Source organism: Sorex araneus, chromosome X (genome assembly GCF_027595985.1).
Source record: "Sorex araneus isolate mSorAra2 chromosome X, mSorAra2.pri, whole genome shotgun sequence".
Taxonomy (NCBI): Eukaryota; Metazoa; Chordata; class Mammalia; order Eulipotyphla; family Soricidae; genus Sorex; species Sorex araneus.
In genome coordinates this window covers 111,022,391-111,046,063 of record NC_073313.1, presented here as the reverse complement: position 1 = coordinate 111,046,063, position 23,673 = coordinate 111,022,391, and the positions used below count along the sequence as shown (strand labels likewise).

At 43.0% G+C, this 23,673-nt stretch overlaps 1 protein-coding gene across 3 annotated transcripts in view; it reads left to right on the top strand.

Moving 5' to 3' along the window:
- AMOT (angiomotin) overlaps positions 1–23,673 on the top strand; it is a 72,631-nt gene that overhangs the window by 14,638 nt on the left and 34,320 nt on the right. The window contains exons 4-8 of one of the 3 annotated variants that reach the window (XM_055121028.1): positions 3,475–3,622; positions 5,626–6,559; positions 14,378–14,882; positions 20,351–20,495; positions 21,306–21,398. In XM_055121028.1, the coding sequence (XP_054977003.1) occupies positions 5,688–6,559; positions 14,378–14,882; positions 20,351–20,495; positions 21,306–21,398 (1,615 nt within the window). In that variant the 5' untranslated portion in view covers positions 3,475–3,622; positions 5,626–5,687. Of the gene's footprint in view, positions 1–3,474; positions 3,623–5,625; positions 6,560–9,937; positions 10,054–14,377; positions 14,883–20,350; positions 20,496–21,305; positions 21,399–23,673 lie in introns of those variants that run through there. The other 2 variants (XM_055121029.1, XM_055121030.1) reach the window with 2 other exon arrangements.

The window sequence follows — 23,673 nt, the reverse complement described above, 5'->3', positions numbered from 1 at the left end:
CCAGCATCCAATAGGATGCCTGGTGTACCGTAATTCCAGGAGTGATCCCTGAGCATAGAAGTAGGAGTAAGTATTGAGCACAGCCATGTTTGGCCCCAAAATAAAAAATTTAGGAACAGGGCTGCACAGCTCTCTTAAAGGGCTAGAGTACATGCTTTGCACATCGGGATTCCTTGGTTTGATCCCCAGAATAACATGATCACCACTGCTTGTGATATCCCCTAAAAATACTTAGGGAGAGCCTACAAATGTACCATTATTTCTTACCTTCCTGTGGAAGTGAATTAGTATATTAGTAGGTTTAAAAGACTCTTGGAAAAAATATTTTCTGGGAGAGTGCTTCAGCTGAGAGACCATGAGCAAATTCAGTTGGCATTTGCCCCCTCTCTTGTGTGAGAAGTTGTGTATGTCTGTACATGTATGTATGCACAAATAGAAGCATAAAGATATAGGGAAAACTTTTATCTGTTTTCTTTTTATTTAGCGTGGAGTTCACTGGCATGAAACACATTGCTAGGATTTAATAGTGAAATAGGATTTTTGGTTCTTCATCTTCCTTGTTGGAGTGATGAGGGGTAGCTGAATGGGAGCAGGAAATTCTAGAAACTAGACTTTATAGAAGTGATATTTTGCAGTTGTTTTGAAGGTGGGTATTCAGTCAACCCTAGCCACCTTTTAGTGTTGATTTCTGGAACTAGAGCTGGGAGTCATCTGCGGTCTTATTAAAGTATTTTGGTTTAAGCTCCCAGCCTTCTAGGTAAACTGAAAGAGGCAGACAACTGCAAGTGGGGTAACAATTTTGTTCTGTTGTTACAGAAAGGTTGGAAAAATACACACACACACACACGCATATATATATATATATATATATATACATATATACATACATTGTAGCACTCTCATCCAGTTGTCACCTATTTGCTCGAGCGGGCACCAGTAATGTCTCCATTCTAAGGCTTGACTTGTTGTTACTATTTTTTGCATATTGAATATGCCACAGGTAGCTTGCCAGACTCTGCCACGCGGGCGGGATACTCTCGGTACCTTGCTGGGCTCTCCGAGAGGGACGGAGGAATCGAACCAGGGTCGGCTGCATGCAAGGCAAAGTCCCTACCCGCTGTGCTATCGCTCCAGTCCCATATATGTACATATATAGTTTTTGTTTTTTAGTGCTCAGGAGACCACGTGGTGTTGGAGATCAAATTTGGGCCTCCTCATGCAAAGCTGTGTTCCAGCCCTTTCAACTATCTCTTCAGCCTGGAAATAAATATGTGAATGCAAATTCCTTTATAAAAAGAGAACCATGGATATCCTTTTCCCCCTATCCACTATCCTCAGGGACAGTCTGTTTGTTTAAGAGAAACAAAGTGTTTTTCTTTTTTTTTCTAAATTGAAGATGATGTCAGGCCCATGGCAGAGGTGTGATTAAAGCTGTGGGCAGATTAAAGGTTGCGGAGTTCATACTATTTTAGTGCTTGTGCATGAGACAAGGAATTTTCCTCTCCTTCCACTAATAAGTGTGGAGTAGTGTTTTCCTTTTTACTTGACTCTCGTAGCAGAGCCTGTGTTCTTAAGAAAAAGAATAAGCTGGAGAGAAATGGAGATGAATTTTCTTCTTAGGCTGATTTCTTCACCCCTTCCCTATAAACAGAAACAGAAAAGACCAGGAGGCAACCTTGGTGGAGATGGACGATCCGTAACTAGTGGGCACATAATGATTTATCATTTTGAAAATGATATGGAGAAGAAAGGACAGAGTTAAGGCAAGAGAGTAAGACTTTGTAGAAGTAAAAATTTCTTGGTGAGAAAGTCTGGATGTCAGGAGAAATCCAGTGAAAATCAGCATGAAGAGGCTTCAGTAGTATTGGAAGAGTTGGGTAGTGATTACTTGACAGGAGAGCATGTTTCGGTGAAAAAACAGAACAGACAGCTGTTTTGTTCCCAATTCAGACAATAGAAGCAAGGTGTTTGTTTTTTTTTTAACTAAGGCTCTGTTAAAAGTTTATCTTTAAGCCCCAATTACTAGTTGTTTCTCTGCCTTAAAATTAGGGGAGGCACCCCAAAATAATTACCATGCAGATTGGAGATGATTTTGCTTTTGACTGTGTTTGTACATTGATCAAAATAATATGGAAAGACAAAGTTCCGTGTATGTTCACTTGATATCTATTCGCTTCATTTTTGGCAACTGTGCAAGGAAATAATGTTAAATTAATCACTGCGGTTTTGTGGATTTTTCAAAACTTGGCTGCTTTGGACCTGCTCCCAAAATACAGAGATTCTTGTGTGCTTCTTTTGCATTGTCTTCCTCCTCAAATGGTGTCTCTGGTATGGATGAAAGCCTTTCCTTTATGTGCTAGTAGTGACTCATGGCTAAACCGGGAGAGAAAATAAGGAAGGTGGATCATGTGTATCTCATCGAAACACAACAGCCCCAGCTTTGTAACCATTTTGGTTGAAACTGCAGGGCTTTGCAAAAGAGAGTCAAACAGTAGTTGGAATGAGAACGAATTCAAATTCCTGTCCAGTGGGCATTTATATATCCATTCTCTACAATATGAATGTAGTGGTTTGCATTTGCTGATATACTGAGTCAGTAAAATGCTGAGAAGGCAAGTGGAGGCATTTTATCATCGGAGAAGAGTGGCCGCTTTCTGTTGAGAGCAATCACCGTTGCTACTTAAGTAAGAATGGATGGTTGACAATCACATTGTAAGCATTAGGGCAGGAACTGTGTGCTGTGTGTTTTTTTTCCCTTAGGAGGCAGGGTGTACACTGCAGACTGAGCCCAGATCCTGCAAAGCATATGCTTTACCTACTATTGAGCTATATTCCTGGACCTCATTGTGTGGATTTTGTATCCCTAATTGAACCTAGCATGAAGCTGGAACATTCCTGGAATAACCAGTAGGCAACAAGCACTTAATAACTTGGTTGAAAAAACATTTTGGTTTCCTTCTGTCCTTCAGATGCTGAGGCAGTTCAACTGGGAATTTCACTGAGCCTTCTTGTTTTCACGTGTAACCCCCAAACCTACTTTCTAATTGGTGCCTTCCATTCTTGGATGTGAGCCGGTGCGTTTCTCACTTACCTGCCCTGCGCTAATATGTTTCAGGGCTGTACCTGAATCATGACCATAGCTGTGGCTTTCTCTATGCCCTGCCATTCAGACTCAGCATTGTTGGGAGTAACATGTGACAGTTGGTGTGGCCAGAACTGAGTGGGTCTTGCCAGTCTTGGACTGGAGCATTTCCATGCTCTGGAGACCTGCATGATCTCCTGGACACAGCTTATGGGCAGTGAGGTTTCTTTGCGCCCCAGTGTAGATGGACCGTACGACTCATATAAAGACCCGCACATGGGAGGATGACATCATTTCCTTGGAAGGACTGGTGTGGTTAACTTTTGGCCATTGGTGGCAAAATAGAAACGACCTTCTTATTTCTCCCTCCCTTCCCCTCCTGAACATTTCAGAGTGACCCGTGGTTGGAATCTGGCGGCGCTTACCCTGAACCTGAGTGTTAGGGGAGAGGGAATCTGCCGTTGCGGTTTCTGGAGCTGCTCATAAGCAAGAATTCCCTATCCTGATTGAGGCTTTAAGCCTAAAAGAAAGCAGAAATAGGTATGAACCATCCTGTGTGTGTATGTGTGTGTGTGTGCGCGCGCGTGCGTTTGTCCCTGTATGAGCATGTGTGTGCACCTGTAGGGTGGGATGGGTATGGGATGGGAGGGGATGGTGTGTACTACAGGGTTGGGGGTAGCTCAATGTCTAGATTTCCCTGCTATGTGGAAAGGGTTTATGAGTAATTTTGTTTTAATCACACATGCCCTTGTTCCAGGTTTTTGAGAGAGGAAAAGTAGTCGCCTTTCCAGTTTCAGGCACCAAAGAGATTTTCCTATGTTGTACTTGATAGCTTATTAAAAAATCCCGATCTGATAGTTCAAGTCTGAGAGTCCTAGAGGGTCAATTGAAAGGAGGGCTGGATTTTTGTAACCTTTTGATGTATATTTGACCAAAGCATATGACAAATAGGATTTTAAAAGGGACTTCGGAAGGTTAATTATGGCATCAAACTGCCCTTTTTTCCCCTAATTGCAAATTAGGTAGCATGTAAGGATTTCAAAGGAGAGAAGATGACCTTTCTTCATTTGCCATGCATCTTTTGGGCAATTTTCTGAAAGACAAAAGGGAGTGGGATTGTATTTTTTTGGCTGCTTTGAAGATACTGAAAATATAAATAAATCAGAGCCTGGGAGCCAGGATGTCAAGGTTCTCATCTGGGAACATGAGGCTATTAGGTCAAGAATGTTGACCTTTTTTGTAATACACTATGTGATAACATCCCATTCTCCAACATTTCTTAAAATCCTTAGAGTAAAAGTTTCATCACTGAATATTAGTCATGAATTGTAGTACTTAACAAGACAGACATCCTGCAAGATTTTATGTGCTTCTAATAAATTTGTGTGCAGTCTATATTGAACATCGAGAGAGAGGGAGATCAACAACCAGATGGGAAAAAAAGTCAGTTGATTAGGTTACCATGTGAACCCATAATATGATTAGAATTTGATCTGATCAAATTAGGATGACTTGACTTACTACTGGTTAACTTTTACTCAATCGGTTATTTCTTCTTTAAGAAGAATGGGTGATGGTTGTGGTTATGGTGGAGAGGGTATGGTATTCATTCATATCCTTGCTTAGAAGGAGGTGCTTTTATTTTGCATTTTTTACGTGTTTGAGTCCAAGAGATGGCTCCGAGGGCTGGAGTGTACGCTTCCCATGGAGGGAGCTCTGGGTTTGATCCCCAGGATCGTTTTGGTCCCCCAAGCACGGCTAGGTGTGCTCCACCCCTGCCCCTAAAACAAAAACAAAAACTCAACATTATTGAAAGCGGCATATTTTTAACTCAAAGAAGGATATCCTCTTTATGCTTCTCTTTCCCAGCAACAACAAGCTAAGTGACTATTCTTGGATAACCAGAAGAGAAACTTTGTCCATACAGTTATCTCACACCTTTTTATTACTAAGCTAAGGAGCATCCCAAATGTGCAATGCAAAGATATTTTTAAGGAAGATACGTGGTTCAGTTTTATGAGTTCAGAAAAAAAATGAGTTGCATCAAGAAGGGATCATTTCTATCTAATGCAAACCAAACTCTCTATTCCTTTTTTTTGCTTTATTTGGCATTTGTAACTCACTTGACATGCTGAACTTTATAATTCTATCTCAGAAGTAAATCCTGTCCACTGTCCTGTCCCCACCACCACAGGTAGCCATATACATTGTATTTTTCATTTAAATAGGAAACAGAAATGTGCCTTGTGAGGAAGAACCAAGGAAAAATGCCCTGGGTTTCCCCAGTCCTCTTAGGAGTTAAGTCAAGATTGAACATTAAACCCAAGGGAAAAGTGAAAGAGGAAACAGAACTCTTATATCTCCAAGTTCCTCATCCAGGGGCCAGGAGTCTCCAACAATTAATCTATTAATTCTTGATTCAATTCTCTACTTTGTCTCTGGAATTCTCCCTCCACTCCCCGTCCCCAGATACCTGTTCTTTCCCTGTAGAGGACTGATTTACCCATCATTTGGATGTTAAGCTTCCTGTTTCCCCTTCCCAGGTCAAGGGCAGCCCAAGTGCCCAATTTCTCTCTCTCTTCACAAGGCACCACCAGCAATAGAGATGAGAAATTCTGAAGAACAGCCAAGTGGAGGAACCACGGTGCTGCAGCGTCTTCTACAAGAACAGCTCCGTTATGGCAATCCTAGCGAAAATCGAAACCTGCTTGCCATACACCAGCAAGCCACGGGGAATGGCCCCCCTTTCCCCAGTGGCAGTGGCAACCCAGGCCCTCAGAATGATGTGCTGAGTCCCCAAGATCACCACCAACAACTTGTGGCTCATGCTGCTCGACAAGAACCCCAGGGGCAGGAAATCCAGTCCGAAAACATCATCATGGAGAAGCAGCTTTCCCCTCGGATGCAGAATAATGAAGAACTCCCGACCTATGAAGAAGCCAAGGTTCAGTCCCAGTACTTTCGGGGCCAGCAGCATGCCAGTGTAGGAGCTGCCTTCTATGTCACTGGAGTCACTAACCAGAAGATGAGGACTGAGGGACGCCCTTCAGTTCAGCGACTCAATCCTGGGAAGATGCACCAGGATGAAGGACTCAGAGACCTTAAGCAAGGGCATGTTCGCTCCTTGAGTGAGCGGCTGATGCAGATGTCACTGGCCACCAGTGGAGTGAAGGCCCATCCACCTGTGACCAGCACTCCCCTCTCCCCACCACAACCCAATGACCTCTACAAGAATCCCACAAGTTCCAGTGACTTCTACAAGACCCAAGGGCCACCTCCCAGTCAGCATACCATGAAAGGCATGGAGCTCCGAGGCCCCCCTCCAGAGTATCCCTTCAAAAGCATGCCTTCCCAGTCTCTAGTGTACAAGCCCCAAGAGCCAGGGCTCTTCTATAGTGAGCATCGTCTGAACCAGCCAGGCAGACCCGAGGGTCAACTGATGAGATATCAGCATCCCCCTGAGTATGGAGCTGCCAGGTAAGAGAGTTCCCTTTCTGTTGCCTCACCCCCAATCAGCTTCTGCTGGCTGTGGGAAATCTTAGGGGAAGAAATAGGCAGGTATTTTGAATTGCAAACATTGCAAGAGATGGCTGGCCTCTGGCTTGGCAAGTTTTCTGTCAACTGCAAATCTCTAAGCATAATCAGCACCATATTAATATTCCCTTCATATTGTAGGCTCTTCCTGGTCTCAATACCTAGTGGATAAATGGGAATACAACCATTTAAGAATAGTCTTTGTTGTCCTGTGACTGAATATATTCTGAAGAAGGTTCAGTGTGTTCCTCTTAGGAGCTAAGCCTTTCCTTGAAGAGTAGAAGCAAATTGGATTGGACTTTAGTCTGGAATATTCTTTTATTTCCCCTCTGCAAAATTCTAGCCACTGATTTTTGCCAACCTACTTTTCTGTAGAATAACTGTGGTTCTTTTGTTGGTTTATGTGGGCATCACGTGATGCTGCTAGAACCTTACTTCTGGCTCTGTGCTCAGGGGTCACTCCTGGCAGTGCTCAGGGGACCATATGTGGTGTCTGGGATTGAATTTGGTTTGGTCACATGCAAGGCCAGTGCCCTACACACTTTATTATGTTTCTGGCCAGTAACAAATTCTTTTTTTTTTTTTGCTTTTTGGGTCACACCCGGCAATGCAGAGGTGTAGAGGCGTTACTCCTGGCTCTGCACTCAGGAAATACCCCTGGCGGTGCTCAGGGGACCATGTGGAATGCTGAGAATCGATCCTGGGTCGGCCGTGTGCAAAGCAAACGCCCTATCCACTGTGCTATCGCTCCAGCCTCTGGCCAGTTATAGATTCTTACACTTAACACTCAGATACTGCTGCAGGGGAGCTATAAAAGTGCAGACCCACTTGTACTTGGTCACAGTTGTATATAGAATGTACTTGGTTATGGTTCATGGAATCTAGATTGCTTCATCTTTCTTCTGTAGAGTTTGTTAGATGTTTGACATGTTTGAAACATTTAAGGTAAATTCATATATTATATAATAGAAATTTTTATCAGGTGCTAAAATGCAGAATAAATACACAGAGAAAGAAATATTCCTATAACTTCTGTACCATTTACCATGACTTTAGGTGGGGTGTTTTCTATAAGCAGTTTTTTTTTCCTAAATACACTACTTGAATTATTTGGAGCCTATCATCCCATGACTATACTCACCAGATTTTACAGTTTCGTGATTCTGATTGCAGTTCCTCTGGTTACTGCTGTGACCGTGCCAGTGATCAGAAATTTATTTCAGTAGTTGTGGTGAAGGAAAGTTTTGAACCAAGCACAAATAATGCTGTGTATGGCATTTTCTTATTATCTTGGGTATTTATGAGTGACCATGAGGTTTGAAGTTCCTGGACCTAGATATCCATAGATAGCTTAGTTGGGCCCATTATCTCTTTGATGTCTGACTCTCTGTCTTCCCTTCTTAGTCATTTGAGAAAAGTCTGTTGGCTTGAAGTTGACTGGGTGACTTTGAAGAAAGGGCAGTCAGTGGGTGGATTAGTAGGGTGAAGCTAAGAGAAAGCACCTGGAATTTCCTGATATTGCCTTTCCCCCCACAGGCCCTGTTTTGTAGCTAGAGGCAATTGGGTTTGTGTTACACTCCAAACTTCACCAGTGTAGGGTTTTTTCCTTAACTCGGGTAGTTTTCTAGACAGCTCAACCCCCTTTGTGCAACTTTCAAAGGGCAAAAGCCTACATTTTGTTAAGTGGCTTGGTTCGCAAAATGGGGTAAGAGACACGGCTCTTCTAGATTAGATGAGAGCTAGAACCCAATCCCCCCCCCCCCCCGTGAAACACCAGGGAGGGTTCAGACTGTCGGATTGCTTAGTTTACTGGGAAGGTATCCCACCCAGCAAAATGTCCGAGAAATGGTGAAATTTGATTTTGCTTTTCTTATTAGTATGGCAAAGTCTGTGGCAGCTCCTTCTCCTTTGTGGATGGGCTAATAATGTCTGTTGCCTGGTGGGAGAGGAGTGTGTTGGCTAGGATGTAGAACAGAATCCAAGCGCTACTTAGCACATGGACTGCCTTCCCAGGAAAGCTATTTTCAGAACTCATTCACTAGCATTGTTTGTGATTTGAAACAACTCCCACAGTGTTTGAAGCTACATCGAAAAGCCCTTTGATCTGCCTAAATAAATAAGGATCCTAAGGAGCGGGATTTTTTTCCCCATTCTCAACCTGATTAAGTAACCAGAGACATTTAACTGCATGTATTTTGCAGGAAGATTCTGGCATTTTCTCCGTTGTCTTATATTATTTGTGGATCTTTTCTGTTACCAAGAGCAGGAGAGCCCGTTTTGATTACCTTGCCTTGAGCAGGGTTTTTTTGTTTGTTTTGGGGCCACACCCTGCTCGGTGCTGGCAGAGGAGGTGGGGCTGTTACTCCATTTCAGGACCTGCAGTGTTGGACTTAAACCTTGCTAACAGCGTGCAAAGCAGGCACTGAAGCCCTTGCAGCCATCTTCCCACACCCTTGAACACTATTTTAATACACATGTTTGCTCCGGTTTTTTTTTTTGGGGGGTGGGTGTGTGGAAGAGGAAGGGAGTGCTTGATATGTTCTTCAAAAATTCAAACCTAAAATGGTGCTAATCAGAAGATGCTTGCTCTATGTGAAGTTGGATCTGCATCAGACAAATTCTGGCAATAATATTTTTGCAGGGCCCTGGGTGAGGGAGTGGCACCCAGTGACAAATTACTGGCATTGGGAGGTAGTTGAACTGCTTTCCGGAAGTGTACTGCTTTTAGGCAATGACACATTTTTCCTCCTTTGTTTCCTTTAACCAACCAGCTAGATAGTTTGTGAGTACCTTTCCAAGTAACTGCTGCTATGCCAAACAGAAGACTAAATTCTTAGCTTTAATCCACAAATTACAGATCAGGATACAAGGCAAGTTCTTCGAACAAATTGCTGTTTGAAAAAAAAAAATCTTGTTTGCCTTCCGAGGTGCAGTGAAATGCTAGAGGTTTGCTGTTAAAATGAACAAAATGTTATAAACAATCTTTTTATTACTTCATCTTCCCTATGCCCTCCTCTCTGCTTAAAAATAAATATACTGAGTGCCCAGAACTCCAGATGGGAAATGAGGCCCAGCCATCTGAAGAATTTTAATTTTTCTGAATCTTTGTTTCTCCAAATTCTAAGCCTTTTCTGTATCCTGGTTTCTACATTTATCAGCTGCTTAAAAAAAATTAAATCTTTTTCTGTTTAGAAAGCAGCCACCTCCTTTCAATTGTTGAAATCATGCCCAGATCTGAGGTTTCTTGAAACCCTTGTTTAGTGGAAGCAGAGGGTGACCTAACTCTAGTTGAGAGCAGGGCTAGTTGTGCAAGAGAAGCAATCAAGAATTTGCAGCCCTCTCCAGGATTCACAGATTCACCGCCTCGGAACCTGGAAAAGACATAATTTCCGTGGGAGAATAAATCAGGCTCCAGGCCGTTGTTGGCACCTGCTCTGGTGAGAGAGAGAGAGAGAGAGAGAGAGAGAGAGAGAGAGAGAGAGAGAGAGAGAGAGAGAGAGAGAGAGAGTGAGAGTGTGTGTGTGTGTGTGTGTGTGTGTGTACACGGGTGTGGGTGTGTGAGCTTGCATGTGTGGGCCAGGAGTGTGGAGCGTGGGTGGGAATTTGTGGGAGTGTGCCTAATCATCGAGGTGGCAGAGTTAAAGGTGCTGTGTCAGCCTACGGGATGGGTCGGGACTGGCTTTCGCTTTCCCTTTTGTGTCCTTCTGAACTGTGCCTGTGTTGGATTCTCCCCGGGTGTGGGGGGTGCATGGGGGACGCTGATTTAGGTCACTGGCCTCTTTCCTTCATGCCTGCCATGTCCCCGTTTCTGCAGAGTGCGAGGGGGACATGGGTTGCTGAGGAAGGAGCCGGGGTGCAGGGGAGGGAAGGGCAGGGAGGCAGGCTAGGGCTTCCTTGGGATCATGTGATTCTATTGTCTGCTGGAGGCTTGTTGTTCAGGTTAATGTGTCAGTGGGCAGTGAGAGACCAGGGATCACGTTGCTCCCTCAGCTTCCCCTTTTCTTATTGCTATTACTGCACGTGGTGACTTTTGCTTCTCTAACATGACCTTCCCTCCCCCGGCCCCACCTGGCTCCGACCCCCTCTTCTGGCTGGCTCGAGATGTGGGGGGACACACTACAGTCGTGTTAATATTGCCCTGCTCTGGGGTGGTGCGTGGCTGCTGCATCCCAAATGGAGTTTGTTGGCTGCAGGACTTTCTTTCCTTTTGCAACTGCCCAAGACTTGCGTTGTGTTTGCAGACCTGCCAGAAATGAAACTGCTTGTTTTCCATGATATCTTGTGCACCGAAATCTGCTTCCTTTTCCAGCCTGAGGGAATGGAGAGGCAGCTGCCTTATCTCCAGTTACTTCTAGGCAGAGTCCAGATTCATAGCCCAAGTCACTGCTGTTTCGGGCTGATCCAAGTAGAATCCCTTCTGCTGAGGTCTTTGGGAGACTGTGTCCTTTCCCATGTTTATGAAGGAGCTTTTCAGCCTCCGGGTGGGGAGGGGGCCAGTGACTGAGTTTGTTTGAAAGAAGGGTATGGATTGCTGATGGGGGCTGAGATAGTTGCAGGAGGAAGCCCAATTCAGACAGAACATCTGTCTCTCGGCTTCTAAGTCAGTATGGTCATTTTCCCTTAAATTTGGAGAGCTGAATTGGAGAACATGAAATTTGTGTGAGGACTGTGTGTGTGTGGGTCGGGGGGGGGTGCGCGCAAAAGTCTGCACATGATGGTACTTAGGAGGAGATCAGGAGGTGCCATGAAATGCCAAGAATCGAACCTATGCCTCCTGCATGCAAACGATGTGCTTAGTCCTCTGAACATTTCTCTGGCCAAAAAATAATTTTTTAAAAAAATTTAAGCCCTGCCTGTTTCTCAACCCTGTTGGGAATTTTGCTAAAATATCTTAACCCAAATAAGTTTCTACACACATAACTCCCAGGCTTTTTATTGGATGAGTGCTCTGAGCTTTTGGAAACAAAGGACATGTGTGGTAGTAACTCTCTGGTTGTAATCATGAGGACCATGTAAATTCTTTTGTCCACAGTAGTTTGCATGCTCTCTTCAATATTCGGCAATTACAGTGACATATGTATGAATTCGGAGGAATGTTGGTACAGATGGAACAGAGAAAGAACCTATGAGAAAGTGTCTGAGATGCTTTTGAAGATATACAAAGACACTGACAGAGAATCTCTTATAGGTATAGATAAATGAACAATAATGCTAACTGGAGTGTGTAGGATGGATGTGCTTTTGCATTTGCCTGTTAAAAGTTCATTGCTCCTGGTGATTTGTCCCAGTTCCGCCCTGAGCTTTATGAAATTCAGTGGAAAGATTAAACGGATATCCTATAAGTAAACTCACTAACAGGGTCAACTTATCTCACTGGGAGGTAGTTAAGAGACTATTTATAATTCCTATGGAGTTCAAAAATGAGAAAAGCCAGTTATTTTTGTAAGTCACTTGTGACCTCAGGAGCGAAACATGCTTGTGCCGATTAGGTAACATGAGCAAGGTTGCAGGGCTAGCAATCAGTAGAGAAGTCCTGCAGACTCTTTCGGGTTCCCAAACTCATGGTTTTACCTATCTTATCTTTCCTGGATTGAGAAATATCAGGATAAGCATTCACAGGATGTGGGAGATTATGAGGTTAGTTGGGCATGGCCTGGAGGTGAAAAATGCTTTTTTCTTCATAGTCCAGAGCTCACTTCTATTTTTTTTCACTTCTCCCAGGCTCTGCATTCCTGGGGAATGGGTTCCAGCGGCAGCACTGGCTCCTTCCGTTGGTTTTCACAAAGTGGGTTTCTGTGGGTAGAGCAGGCTGATGTTTTAACTGAACCCTGGAAGGGTTTTCCTTAGTTTTCTTTTTTGTGGATTTTCTCCTCTGCTTTTAATTATCTTATTTTATTTTATATATTCTTATTTATTGGTTGAGGTACTGTGTTTTACAATACTATTAGTAATAGTTTCATGTGTACATAATTCTATCATTACACCGTCACCACCTTCCTCTCCCACAGTCCCAACGCCCCATTTTTTTTTCAAACTTCTACCCAAAATTCAGTAGTGTGAGTCAATTCTCCCCTTGTGTTGCCTTCAGTCCTTTGTTCTGCCTTCCTGTGTAACCCACCTAGGAGAGAGATCATTCTGCATATATTCCTTCCTTTCTCAGCATGATATCCTCTAGTTCCATCCATATTGTTGCAAATTGCATGATTTTGACCTTTCTTAGAGGTGCATAGTATTCCATTGTGCACATATACCACAATTCTTCATCTATTTATCCATAGTTGGGCATTTGGGTTGTTTCCATATTTTGACTATTATAAACACTGAGATGAACATAGCACATTCTCTTTCAAATTACTGCTCTTGTGTTTTGGGGTAGACTTCAGCTTCCCTTTTTTTGGATCATTTTTTGTCACCTGTTTTAGTAAGCTATCCCACTCTTAGACTGCTTTATTTGCTTAATACGAACATTAATTATCTTGGCAAGAATCTTAGCCTTTACTTCTTTGTTTACAACCATGCCAACACCATGCTGTATAATATTGTAGGTACACAATATCTATAATATTAAACTTCTTCCTGTTTTGTAAAACTGTAAAGCTCTTCCAGTTTTGCTCTGGCTTCAATTGTGAGGCATTCCATTTTAAACAGTGCCTTATCCCCTTATGTCTATAATATCGATTTTCTTGTAGATCTCTAGATATGTGGCCAAAGGAACAACTCCATGTTTTCTGAAAGGCCTAGAGAATATAGCGTGGAGGCCTCACTTTCCCTTTCTACTGGTCATTTTGGCCATTTACTGGAAAACGGTTGTTCTGGCCACAAGGTGGAAAACATGCTTTCCTATGCTCAGGGTCTGCTGACAGAAGTCTTCCTGGCAGTAGTGACAGAAGTGGTCCATTCCCATACTGTGATCTTTTTCTTTGATGACTGAGAGTCTGGAATGTGAAAGTTAATACTAGGAGACAGCTCCAGGGGCTGGAGCATTTGCTTTGCACACTGGAACCCCAAGTTCAATCCAGTAGCACCTCCCTGAGCACTAGACATGTGGCTCCAAAACAAAAAAAATGGGAGAATCACATTAACCAGTCTACCAAAATTCTCTTTCCAGAACTTAGACTAGGAAGTAGATGAGGATCTGAATATCAGGGCACGGAAATCAGTGCATTATGTTAGTAAAAATCCAGAAATGACAATGAAAGCAATTGAAGCTTCTACCCTGGCATCACTACGAACTTGCTGTAATATTTGGTGTGTGGCTCACTTTCCCAACACCCGAGTTTACTCCCTGTCTAGCGACAGATCTAGTGACAGAGAAGGACTGGATTAGAATGTCAGAGGAAATTTCGTTCCAAATAAGACGGTGAGAGCTGAGGGGTGGAGCTCAGTGATAGAGAACACACATCTCCTGTGTGAGGTCCTGGGTTTGATCCCTGGCAGTACCCACAAAAATAATGCCTGGGTAAAATTATATTTTTAGAAGTTTCATGTAGAACGCTTAGACTCGGATGACCAGTGTATAGGTATAATATCTTTTACATTTTCACAAGGCAACCTTTGAAGTCATGTGGTTCACTCGCTAGTCAGGTCTGCAAAGGACTGTATAGGGGTCTTTGCGGAGACCTCCCCATGTAACCCTGCCTGATCCTCATTTTGCAGGCATCTGGGGGGGCACCGGAAATCTCACTTTCACTTATCTGGTGGCTTTCTCCATCACTGCCGTTGGAAAGCGTTTAATCTGAGCGTGCCCTTCATGTTTCACAGGGCGCAAGACATCTCACTGCCGCTATCAGCCAGGAACTCTCAGCCTCACAGCCCCACTTCTTCCCTCACATCTGGGGGTTCCTTGCCCTTGCTGCAGTCTCCACCATCCACTCGATTATCTCCTGCCCAACATCCCTTGGTCCCAAACCAAGGAGACCACGCGGCTCACTTGTCCAGGCCGCAGCAGCATTTCCTTCCTAATCAGCCTCACCAGAGCGATCACTACCGCCTTAGCCAGCCTGGCCTGAGTCAGCAGCCACAGCAGCAGCCGCAGCCGCCGCACCATCCCCACCACCATCCCCAGCAACAGCAGCAGCACCAGCCCGGAGAAGCCTACTCAGCTATGCCTCGAGCTCAGCAGTCTGCTTCTTATCAGCCAATGCCAGCGGACCCCTTTGCCATTGTTTCTAGAGCACAGCAGATGGTTGAGATCCTCTCAGATGAGAACCGGAACTTGCGGCAGGAGCTGGAAGGATGCTATGAGAAGGTGGCCAGACTGCAGAAGGTGAGTTCCCCATGTGGGACTTGAGTTTTTCTTGAACCTTTTCTGTGGATCTGTGGAGTATATAAAAGTCTCCACTGGCAGGACTGATGAGCAGCCATTGAGGAGGATTCTTTTACCTCGAAGTAAGTATGGATCAAACTTACAAAATAGATCGGAATGGCAAAGACATTCCCCACCCCCAAGTTCAAGAACACCCGTGATGTCTGTGTAGGAATAGGACCTGCCGGGTTTTTTGTTTGTTTTGGAACCACACCCAGAATTGTTCGGCATTTACTCCTGAGTCTGTGCTTCCTCTGGGATTACTCTTGGAAGGGATGGGGCATCATATAGGGTTCAGGGACCTGAGTTGGAGTTAGCGCGTGTTAAACAAGCACTTGACCGCCTTATAATACACTGTGTACCTCACAGGCCTTCCACCAGTATTTTAAGACTTTTTGTCCTGATTATATTTTCTCTGATACTAAACTGAATTATGAAATCATAGTTCCTAGAAATATCTTACGACAGAAGTTAGAGATAGCCTTATTGTCTTGATAGAGCTTCAATAATTTTCTTAGTGGGGTTGTCATCAGAGCAATTCTTACAAACACCCCTTTCCTCCCCTCTTTTTAGCTTTGGTCCTGCTTACAGCTCAAATTCAACATCTGTTCTTTTTGTCCCATGTGTGTATATGTGTGTAGAGGGGAGGGTGCAGGAGGAGTTTAGCACCACAGCTGGGTGACAGGTGACAGCCCTAGGCTTAGGAAGTTCGAAAAAGGAGTGTGTGTCCTGAGTTCACATTCTTCCCTGCCCCCCCTGTCTCCAGCAGCTGGGACTTTAGCTCTTGATTGCCCCAAGCTAGGAACCTTAGCTTTTGGCTTCCAGTGTCTGTTGGTGAATAGGGCTATGCCTTTGGCAGTTTCTCTGCAGCTTTTGTCATTGTTGAGCCTTTGTGGTTTGATCTCCTTACAATGTGAACTTTTCAGGGAGGTGAGGGTGAAGGTGGGGGGGAGGGTGTGCAGGGAGGTTGCCTTGTATTGTTCAGCAACTCTGTCCTTAGAAGACATCCAAGAGTGGAAATTTCAGGGGCAGAATGTAGCTGAGAATTTGTAAACACCAAATTTGCAGTCAGGGTTTCATCCGTGACAGGAGGGAATGAAAAAGGAAGCATCATTTCCCCTTTGCCAGCAGCTGCAGGCAGCTCCATTTTAACTGTCCCCATCCTACATTTCAAACATTGCTGTGAATTCCTGGGCTCTCTCTGAAACTGCGGAAATGTATAATTTCCCCAAGGCCATAAATTCTGCCCTAGACCTTGAACTCACAGGAGACTGAGAGATAATGGGCTTTTCTGCAGTATTTATATAGCAGAGGGGGGCTGATTCTGTCCTAAGTTATTTTTTTCTTATTTAAAATCTTTTCCATTTTATTGAGGTATGTAATACCAGGATTTATAATACAGTCAGTTATACGTTTCATGCATACATCATCCCAACACCACGCCCATCACCAGAGTCTGTCTCCCTCCACGAGTGTCCGGAGAGCCCTTCCAGTGTATTCTCAGTTTTATAGACAATGTCTCCAGTTTGATGACTTTGCTCATTTGTTCCCTTACTATGTTTTTTTTAATATGCCATATATTAGAGAGATTTTGTTTGTTTAGTTTTGGGCTACACCCAGCCACCTCTGCCTCTTGTTATACTGTTTCATTGGCCATGAGGGATCTTTTGAAAAAGCGTGGAGGTGATAACACCTGTGCATGTTATAGATCAATAAAGCTAAACTCCTGAAATTTCAGAAAATGGTAAGTCAGTAAGTAGTTAAATTTTGTTTGTTTGGGGGGCCACACCCCATGATGCTCAGGGAGTACTCTAGACTCTGGCATTCAGAAATCACTCCCAGTGCTCAGTAGACCATATAGCATGATTGAATTGAGAATTGAATTGAATTGAGAATTGAACCCGGGTTAGCCACTTGCAAAGCAAGCACATTATGCACTGGACTATCACTCTGGCCTCTGATAATTTTTTCAAGAACTGTGCATTTCCTTTTTTAGCTTTTTGGGTCACACCTATTGATGCTCAGGGGTTATTCCTGGCTCTGCACTCAGGAATTGCTCCTGGAGGTGCTTGGGGGACCATGTGGAATGCCTGAGATCAAACCTGGGTCGGCTGCATGCAAGGCATATGCCCCACCTTCTGTATTATCACTCTGACCTCATCTTTCCTAAATACATAAATTTTTTAAATACTAGGAATAGTTCTATGTTCATACATTTTAAATATACAATTTAGTAAGAATGAAGAGAGAAGAGTGGAGAAAAATTTAAGAGAACAATCTGAAAAGATAAGTTTCTAGTTAGGACGTTGTCCCACGTAATATTCCCAATTCTGGGTGGGTGTTGTTGGGATTGAATGTAAACTTTTTAACCTGACTTTGCCTCCATTTAAAATTTTAGTCCACCTTTGATTTTAACTGTCATTCCCCCTTCCCAGTATACCAATGCATTTAATTGATCATACTCAATAGAAAGAGTTTGTCCAGCTTTATCAGTTGACACTACTCCATACATTCATTTCTGGGTGGTTCTGGCCTCATTTTGATGTAATAACAGAAAGATAAACCCAGAAATCTTGCAGTCCCCTCTTTGCAAAGGACCCTGGTTTGTTGTTGTTGCTTTTGGTTTTTTTTGTTTGTTTGGATTTGGGGGCCACACCTGCTGGTGCACAGACCTTACACCTGGCTCTGTTCAAGGATCACTCCTGGTCATTCTTAGGGGGACTACTTGGGGGTACTGGGGATCGAACCCAGGTCCACTGCATGCAAGGCAAGCATCTTACCTACTGTATTATCTGTTTGGTCCAAGTATATGGATCTGTACTGTAGTTTGTCACCCAGTATGGGTGAAATGCCTAAAATAAATGCAGTTAGTACAACTTGAGTAATGCAAGAAGTGAAATCCATGCTGCAGTGCATTGGGTAGAAAGGAACAGAAAATGAGGAGAATAGAAAACATGAGGTGTGAGACTAGTGAGGGAAAGAAAGACACAGTGAGTCTGGAGACCCACCATCATCTCTCTATTGCATGCACTCACCATCATTTAGAAGAAACCATCAGCTGTGCTCTTGCATGATTTCTTTCCCTGGAGCCCTGTTGATGGATCGTACAGTATCCATCAGTACCCAGCTTGCCTCTTTGGATTGTACCGTATCTACTCAGTGGGTCAGTAAAGGACTGGTACAAGACTTAAAAATGGTACTCTAAAAATCTTGAATAAAGAGACTGCCTTGACGGTGTGGCACTCTGCAGGGTCCTGGAAAGCCTTAGCTTTCTAAAGGCTGCCCAGAACAGACCAACACCAAGCCTGTTCTTTCAAATGGAAACGTTTATTTTTCTCTTCTCTGAGCTTGACTTTTCCTGCAAAAGTGTTATCAACTCTTGGCCTTGCCAGTCTTGTCTTTAAATGCCATTAGTCAATTTTCACCTCTCTGGCTGCTATCTTGGTGCCATCTGCAAAGAGAAAAACACTGGAGCCTGCTCTTTTCCTTGGTGTAAGCCTCGTTTGTTTTGTAGGCAGTCCTGCATCAGACATAATTTTGAAGCTGAAGCCAGGTGAAACTTGAGTTGTTTAATAACCCACCTTTCCCCCAGTCTCCCACATAATGTACTCTGAGCTTTTTTTTTAAGGAGGATGGTGGAAAACTGAAAGCTAATGAAGAATGGATTGCAAGATTGAAATATATGGTGGAAATAGCTAAATAGGCCACAGAGTTTATTTGTCTCAGACAAACAGTATGCAAATATTACTGGTATTATATGTGCAAGGAAGTTATATACTGGATACAGAAAGAATCTGGGGTGAAATTCCTTTCTTCTTAACTTGGGCTCAAGTTAAGGGTAAGACCCTTTCTCTTTGAAGCTTTGATCCCCGACTTCTGCCCCAATTGTACAGGGTTTTCACGAGTGTTATGGAGTAGAACTCTAATCATGAATTTTTCTTTTTAAGTCTGTTCTGGTTTTCCACACATACTATGGGATAAAGTCCAAATGCCTGGCATGAAAGACCTTTTATGATCTATCTTTGTAGCCAGATCTCACTGGCTTCCCTCCTCATATCCCAGTGTCCAGCCAAACTAGACTACTGGTCATTCTGGGAATGCATTTGCTCACTCAGAATAGAATATCCTTCTACTCACCTCTGCTCATTGAAATCTGACCAGGCTTTTAGGATTTGACTCTAAATGCCACGTCCTCCCTGAAGTTATTTCCCTCTCCCCTGCATGTTCGGCACTACTACTCCTTTTCTTAATAGTGTCTCTTTCCTTATGTTCTTTTTGTTTGTTTGTATTTGGGATTTTCCCAACTGTGCTCAGGGCTGACTCCTGGTGCTGTGCTCAGGAATCACTCCTGTTGGTGGTGTGGAGGATTGAACCCGGGCTGCTTTATACATGCAAGACAAGCACCTCACCTGCATGTACCATCTCTTCAGTCTCTTTCTCTCGTTAGACTGAAAGCTTCTTGAGGGCATTAATAATATTCTTAGTCATATTTATATTGCCACAAAGAGTTCTTCTAAATATTGGGCCCTTGGTTATGTGTTTTAAAAATTCAACTGAAATGTGACTAAAGTCTGAGATTTGGGGATTTTAGGGCATGTCTCTGTAACTAACCTCTCTTGAAGGCAGTTGTGACTTCTCTGCTAAAATGAAGGAAAAGTGTTTTACTCTCAAGCAAGTGGAAATAAATTTGTGGAAAGCTCTGGAGCAGAGCTTCCTAAACTTAACTAGCCTACTTTCCCATATATGAATTTATATATATATATATAAATTCACTCAACATCACCTCCTAGTCAGCTGTCATTTTTCCTGTTTTTGTTTTGGGCTATACCAGGCAGTGCTCAGGGCTTACTCATGGCTCCGTTCAGGCATCACATCTGCCCTGCTTGGGGAATCATATGGAGTGTCGGGATTGAACCTTTGTTGGCCATGTCACATGCAAGCAAACACCCTTACTGCTTGCTATACTATCACTCTGGTTTGCCTCTTTAAGTGAATAATCAGAAAGCTGCTCTCTTTTGCATCTGGGGCTGCTAGCCACCCCCCATCCCTGGGTTACTCCATACCCCTCTCCCACCAAACCTCAGGAGGGTTCAATATTGCTCTTTTGGGAAACACTGCAACATTAACCTCATGATGCATGTGTTACTATTGATATTTTAAAAAATCAGAAAATTCTTGCTCAGATACTAAAAGCATTTATAACTGCACTTAATTCATTTGCTCTTATCAGCTCTCTAAGAGGAAAGATTTTTTTTTAACCTGAGGCATTCTTAAATCTCATGACCCATGACCAGATGGGTTAATTATTGAGCTTAAGGTTGAATTTAGCAATCCTTTGGGAACTTTTTCTTATCTGTCTGTTATGCTTTCAGACCATCTTCCTCATCAATGTTCTTCCTTTGCTTCTATCATTCTTTTTTGCGATTCAGGTGGAGACTGAAATCCAGCGTGTCTCAGAGGCGTATGAGAACCTTGTGAAGTCATCTTCTAAAAGAGAAGCCCTGGAGAAAGCCATGAGAAACAAGCTTGAGGGCGAGATACGGAGGATGCATGACTTTAACCGGGATCTGAGAGGTAAGCGTCTAGCGTACGAAAGATCAGCTGGGATGTTGAAGGGGAAGGCAGTGGACATACAGTGAGACCCTAAAGCCTTGCTCAACCCAGTGAGTCTGGTCAGTAAATTGCAAGACACAAGAATTTGTAACTACAAAAAAAAATGTGGTCCAAAGCTAGCTTAATCAAAGTGGGGGTATGCTGATGTGCTTATCCATTGGTATACTTCCTGGGACTCCTGGATCCATCCTGTCTGTCCTCATAATCTGTATATCTTTCTTTCTTTAGAGGTTTTTGCAGAGACCTGCCTTTCAACCATGCAAGTATGAAATAGTGATGACCATCAATGTTTCTAGGGTTCCTGCCTTGTATTTTTACGTTATCTTACTGCAGATGATGAGAAATATTTGACTTCCGCACCCTCTGTCATTGGGATTAGGCCGTTATCTGTTAAATACAAAAACTGAACTAGATGCTTCTCATGGTCTCTCTGCAGGTTTGAGCTTGGCACGAGTTTAAAGAATCTATAATAACTTTGATGCTTTCTACTGGTGAATGAAATCTATATATTCAGAGATAGAATCTGTGAAATTTAGAATTTCACACTTGGGTTTTGTCAAGAAGGGGTGACAATAGTAAAGCAGGCACCTTTTGTTTTGCCCTGGTTTACTGTGTTTTGCAATCCACTTTTTTCAAACCTATATCAGTTGTCAACCATCCTTGTATAAAGAGAAGGGATAGACATGTTTTTACCAAGGTCCATATTTAAAGGGCAAACAGCATGTGCTTGGTTTGCACTGGGCCCCAATTGATTGTCTCTAAACTCCACAGAGCGTCTAGAGTCTGCCAACAAGCAGCTTGCAGAGAAGGAATATGAGGGGTCAGAAGACACAAGAAAAACTATCTCTCAGCTATTTGCAAAAAGTAAGTATGAAAGATTTAGCAGCAGGTATGAATTTATGGGTGGGCTCTTACTGCTTAGTAAGGTAATCCATTTTTTTATCAGCTACACAGGCGGGGGGTGCTGGGGAGGTAGGGGAGTGGGGGGGGAGGTTTACTGTGGTTCTTGGTGGTGGAATATGTGCACTGGTGAAGGGATGGGTGTTTGAGCATTGTGTAACTGAGACTTAAGCCTGAAAGCTTTGTAACTTTCCACATGGTGATTCAATAAAAAATAAAAAATAAATAAAAAAAAATTAAAAAGAAAGAAAGGTAATCCATTTTTGTTTAAGTTTTTAGAATTCAGTCAAGGTAGAATGCATGTCATCTAGGGATTCTTTTTTTCCTGGCATAAAATTGGGAGACTGTTCTTTACTGTGCAGTACAAGAATGCATCTTGCGACATCTAGTCAAATAAGTATGATCCTTTCTGTATTAAACCTGAGAAGCCCTTTGCAATCCTAACTTTGAAGGGGGATCCTATTGATACAGTGTTAAAGGGATTTACTGTTGAAGGCTTAGTGTACTGGCTCTGGTGAAGGTGAGATTAACTTGCAAGACTGAACGTTAGTGTTTGTAGTATATAACCTGCACATAGAACTCTCTTATCTAAACACACTGCATTATATCATATCATTATACCTGGTTGTAAGCATAGCTAGATTGGAAGCACAGCTCCAGAATGAGCTAGTGACTGGTTATGGAGTTGGAGAGTTTGAGGGAGGACAGAGCTGTATGTTCATAATTTCACGGTTCCTTTATCTTGAAATATTCCTAGAATTGTGACTTTAAATTATTCTTCTTCATTATCAATTCCTAATGGACTCCACCCCAGTAGACAAAGCCTCATTCTTTCCAAGAGCCACAGTAAAAGTAGCAATAAAAACGACGCAGTGGACTGTGTTCCTAGGGAGAGTGAATTGTGGGTAGGGGTGGGGAGCAGATGGAACTATCTTAGCTTCTGCAGACCCCTCAGTTTGTATCGCCTACCCCCAGCTTTCTACAGAGTGGCTCCCAGCTGGAGTAGAACTTGGTGGGGACTTGTTAGGTCCCAACTTAAGCCTCCGCATGACCCTTTCAAGTCATTCCATGCAGCTACCAGTCAGCTTTTACAAGTTTGTTTGATCTTCACTTAGAATATTCCCCCTCCCTTCCTGGGTTGCTCTGTTGTGCTGTGGCTTCAGAACTGTGACTTTTTTCTTCCTGGTTTCTCTGAACCTCCTGTTCCTTTGTCACTGTGTCTTAGGAGAAGGAATGTAGTTTTTCTGGTGTCATCAGTGTCTAGTATAAATTGTTGTGAAGTTGCTTTTGTTGGGTCACAGTTACCCGGGAAGTTAGTTCGCTAGCAAAAAAGAGGGTGGCATTCTCCCAGGGTAAAGCAAAGCAAAGCAAAATAAAACAATATGCGGGGATTCTTGCCCCGGATATGCTTCTCCTTTCTGCACAGAGATAGTATTTCAGACACTATCTGAACTCCTAGGAGATGTGCTGTTAGCTTACACAGTGTGATTTAGTTGATCAAACACAGAAGTTCTGTGACTAGCTTATAAAATGTTATTTAGTTGATCAAATTATATTATCGGCAGGGTGGAAGACTGCCAAATGGCTCTTTTAAACCTTGTGGTTTTGGTATACTGGGAATCGAACCAAGATCCTGCACAAGTGCCCTACCCCTGAGCTATATCCCTGGCTCAGTCTTTTCAACCATATTAAGGGAAAAGTATACTACCTAGTTAACAGGAAAGAATATGGCTCCTTTATTTCTTTGTCTTTGGGCAATGGGAAGGCTCTGCATGGTTGAGAATGTGACAGGAGCCTTTGAGCCCTTAAGAGAACACTCTCTGAGCAATGTACTCCATGCTCCTGATAGCTTAGGGAAGCCGTATTCCCACTAGAAGAAGGCAGTCTGGCACAACACAGAGTTGAATTCAACTTGGTCTTAAGTATGTTCTCCATGACTTACTTAGTAGGTGTGGACCTTGTGTAAGATCTTCAAACCACCATACTCTCTTATTTTTTTGCACGTAAAATGAAAAAAACAGAATAACGGTTTCTTGTATGATTGTTATGAAGATTAAGTTATAAGTACTTTAAAACAATTCATAGGCAGCAAGTATTCAACAAATAAATGTATGTTTATTTCCAAAATAGGTCAAGTCAGAGGGGGAAGGAAATCTGTCAAAATATCTCCTGTGAATTATGTGTCAGAGTCTCTAGAGGAAGAGCATTCCACCTCTAAAAGACAATCAAAATGGTTCAT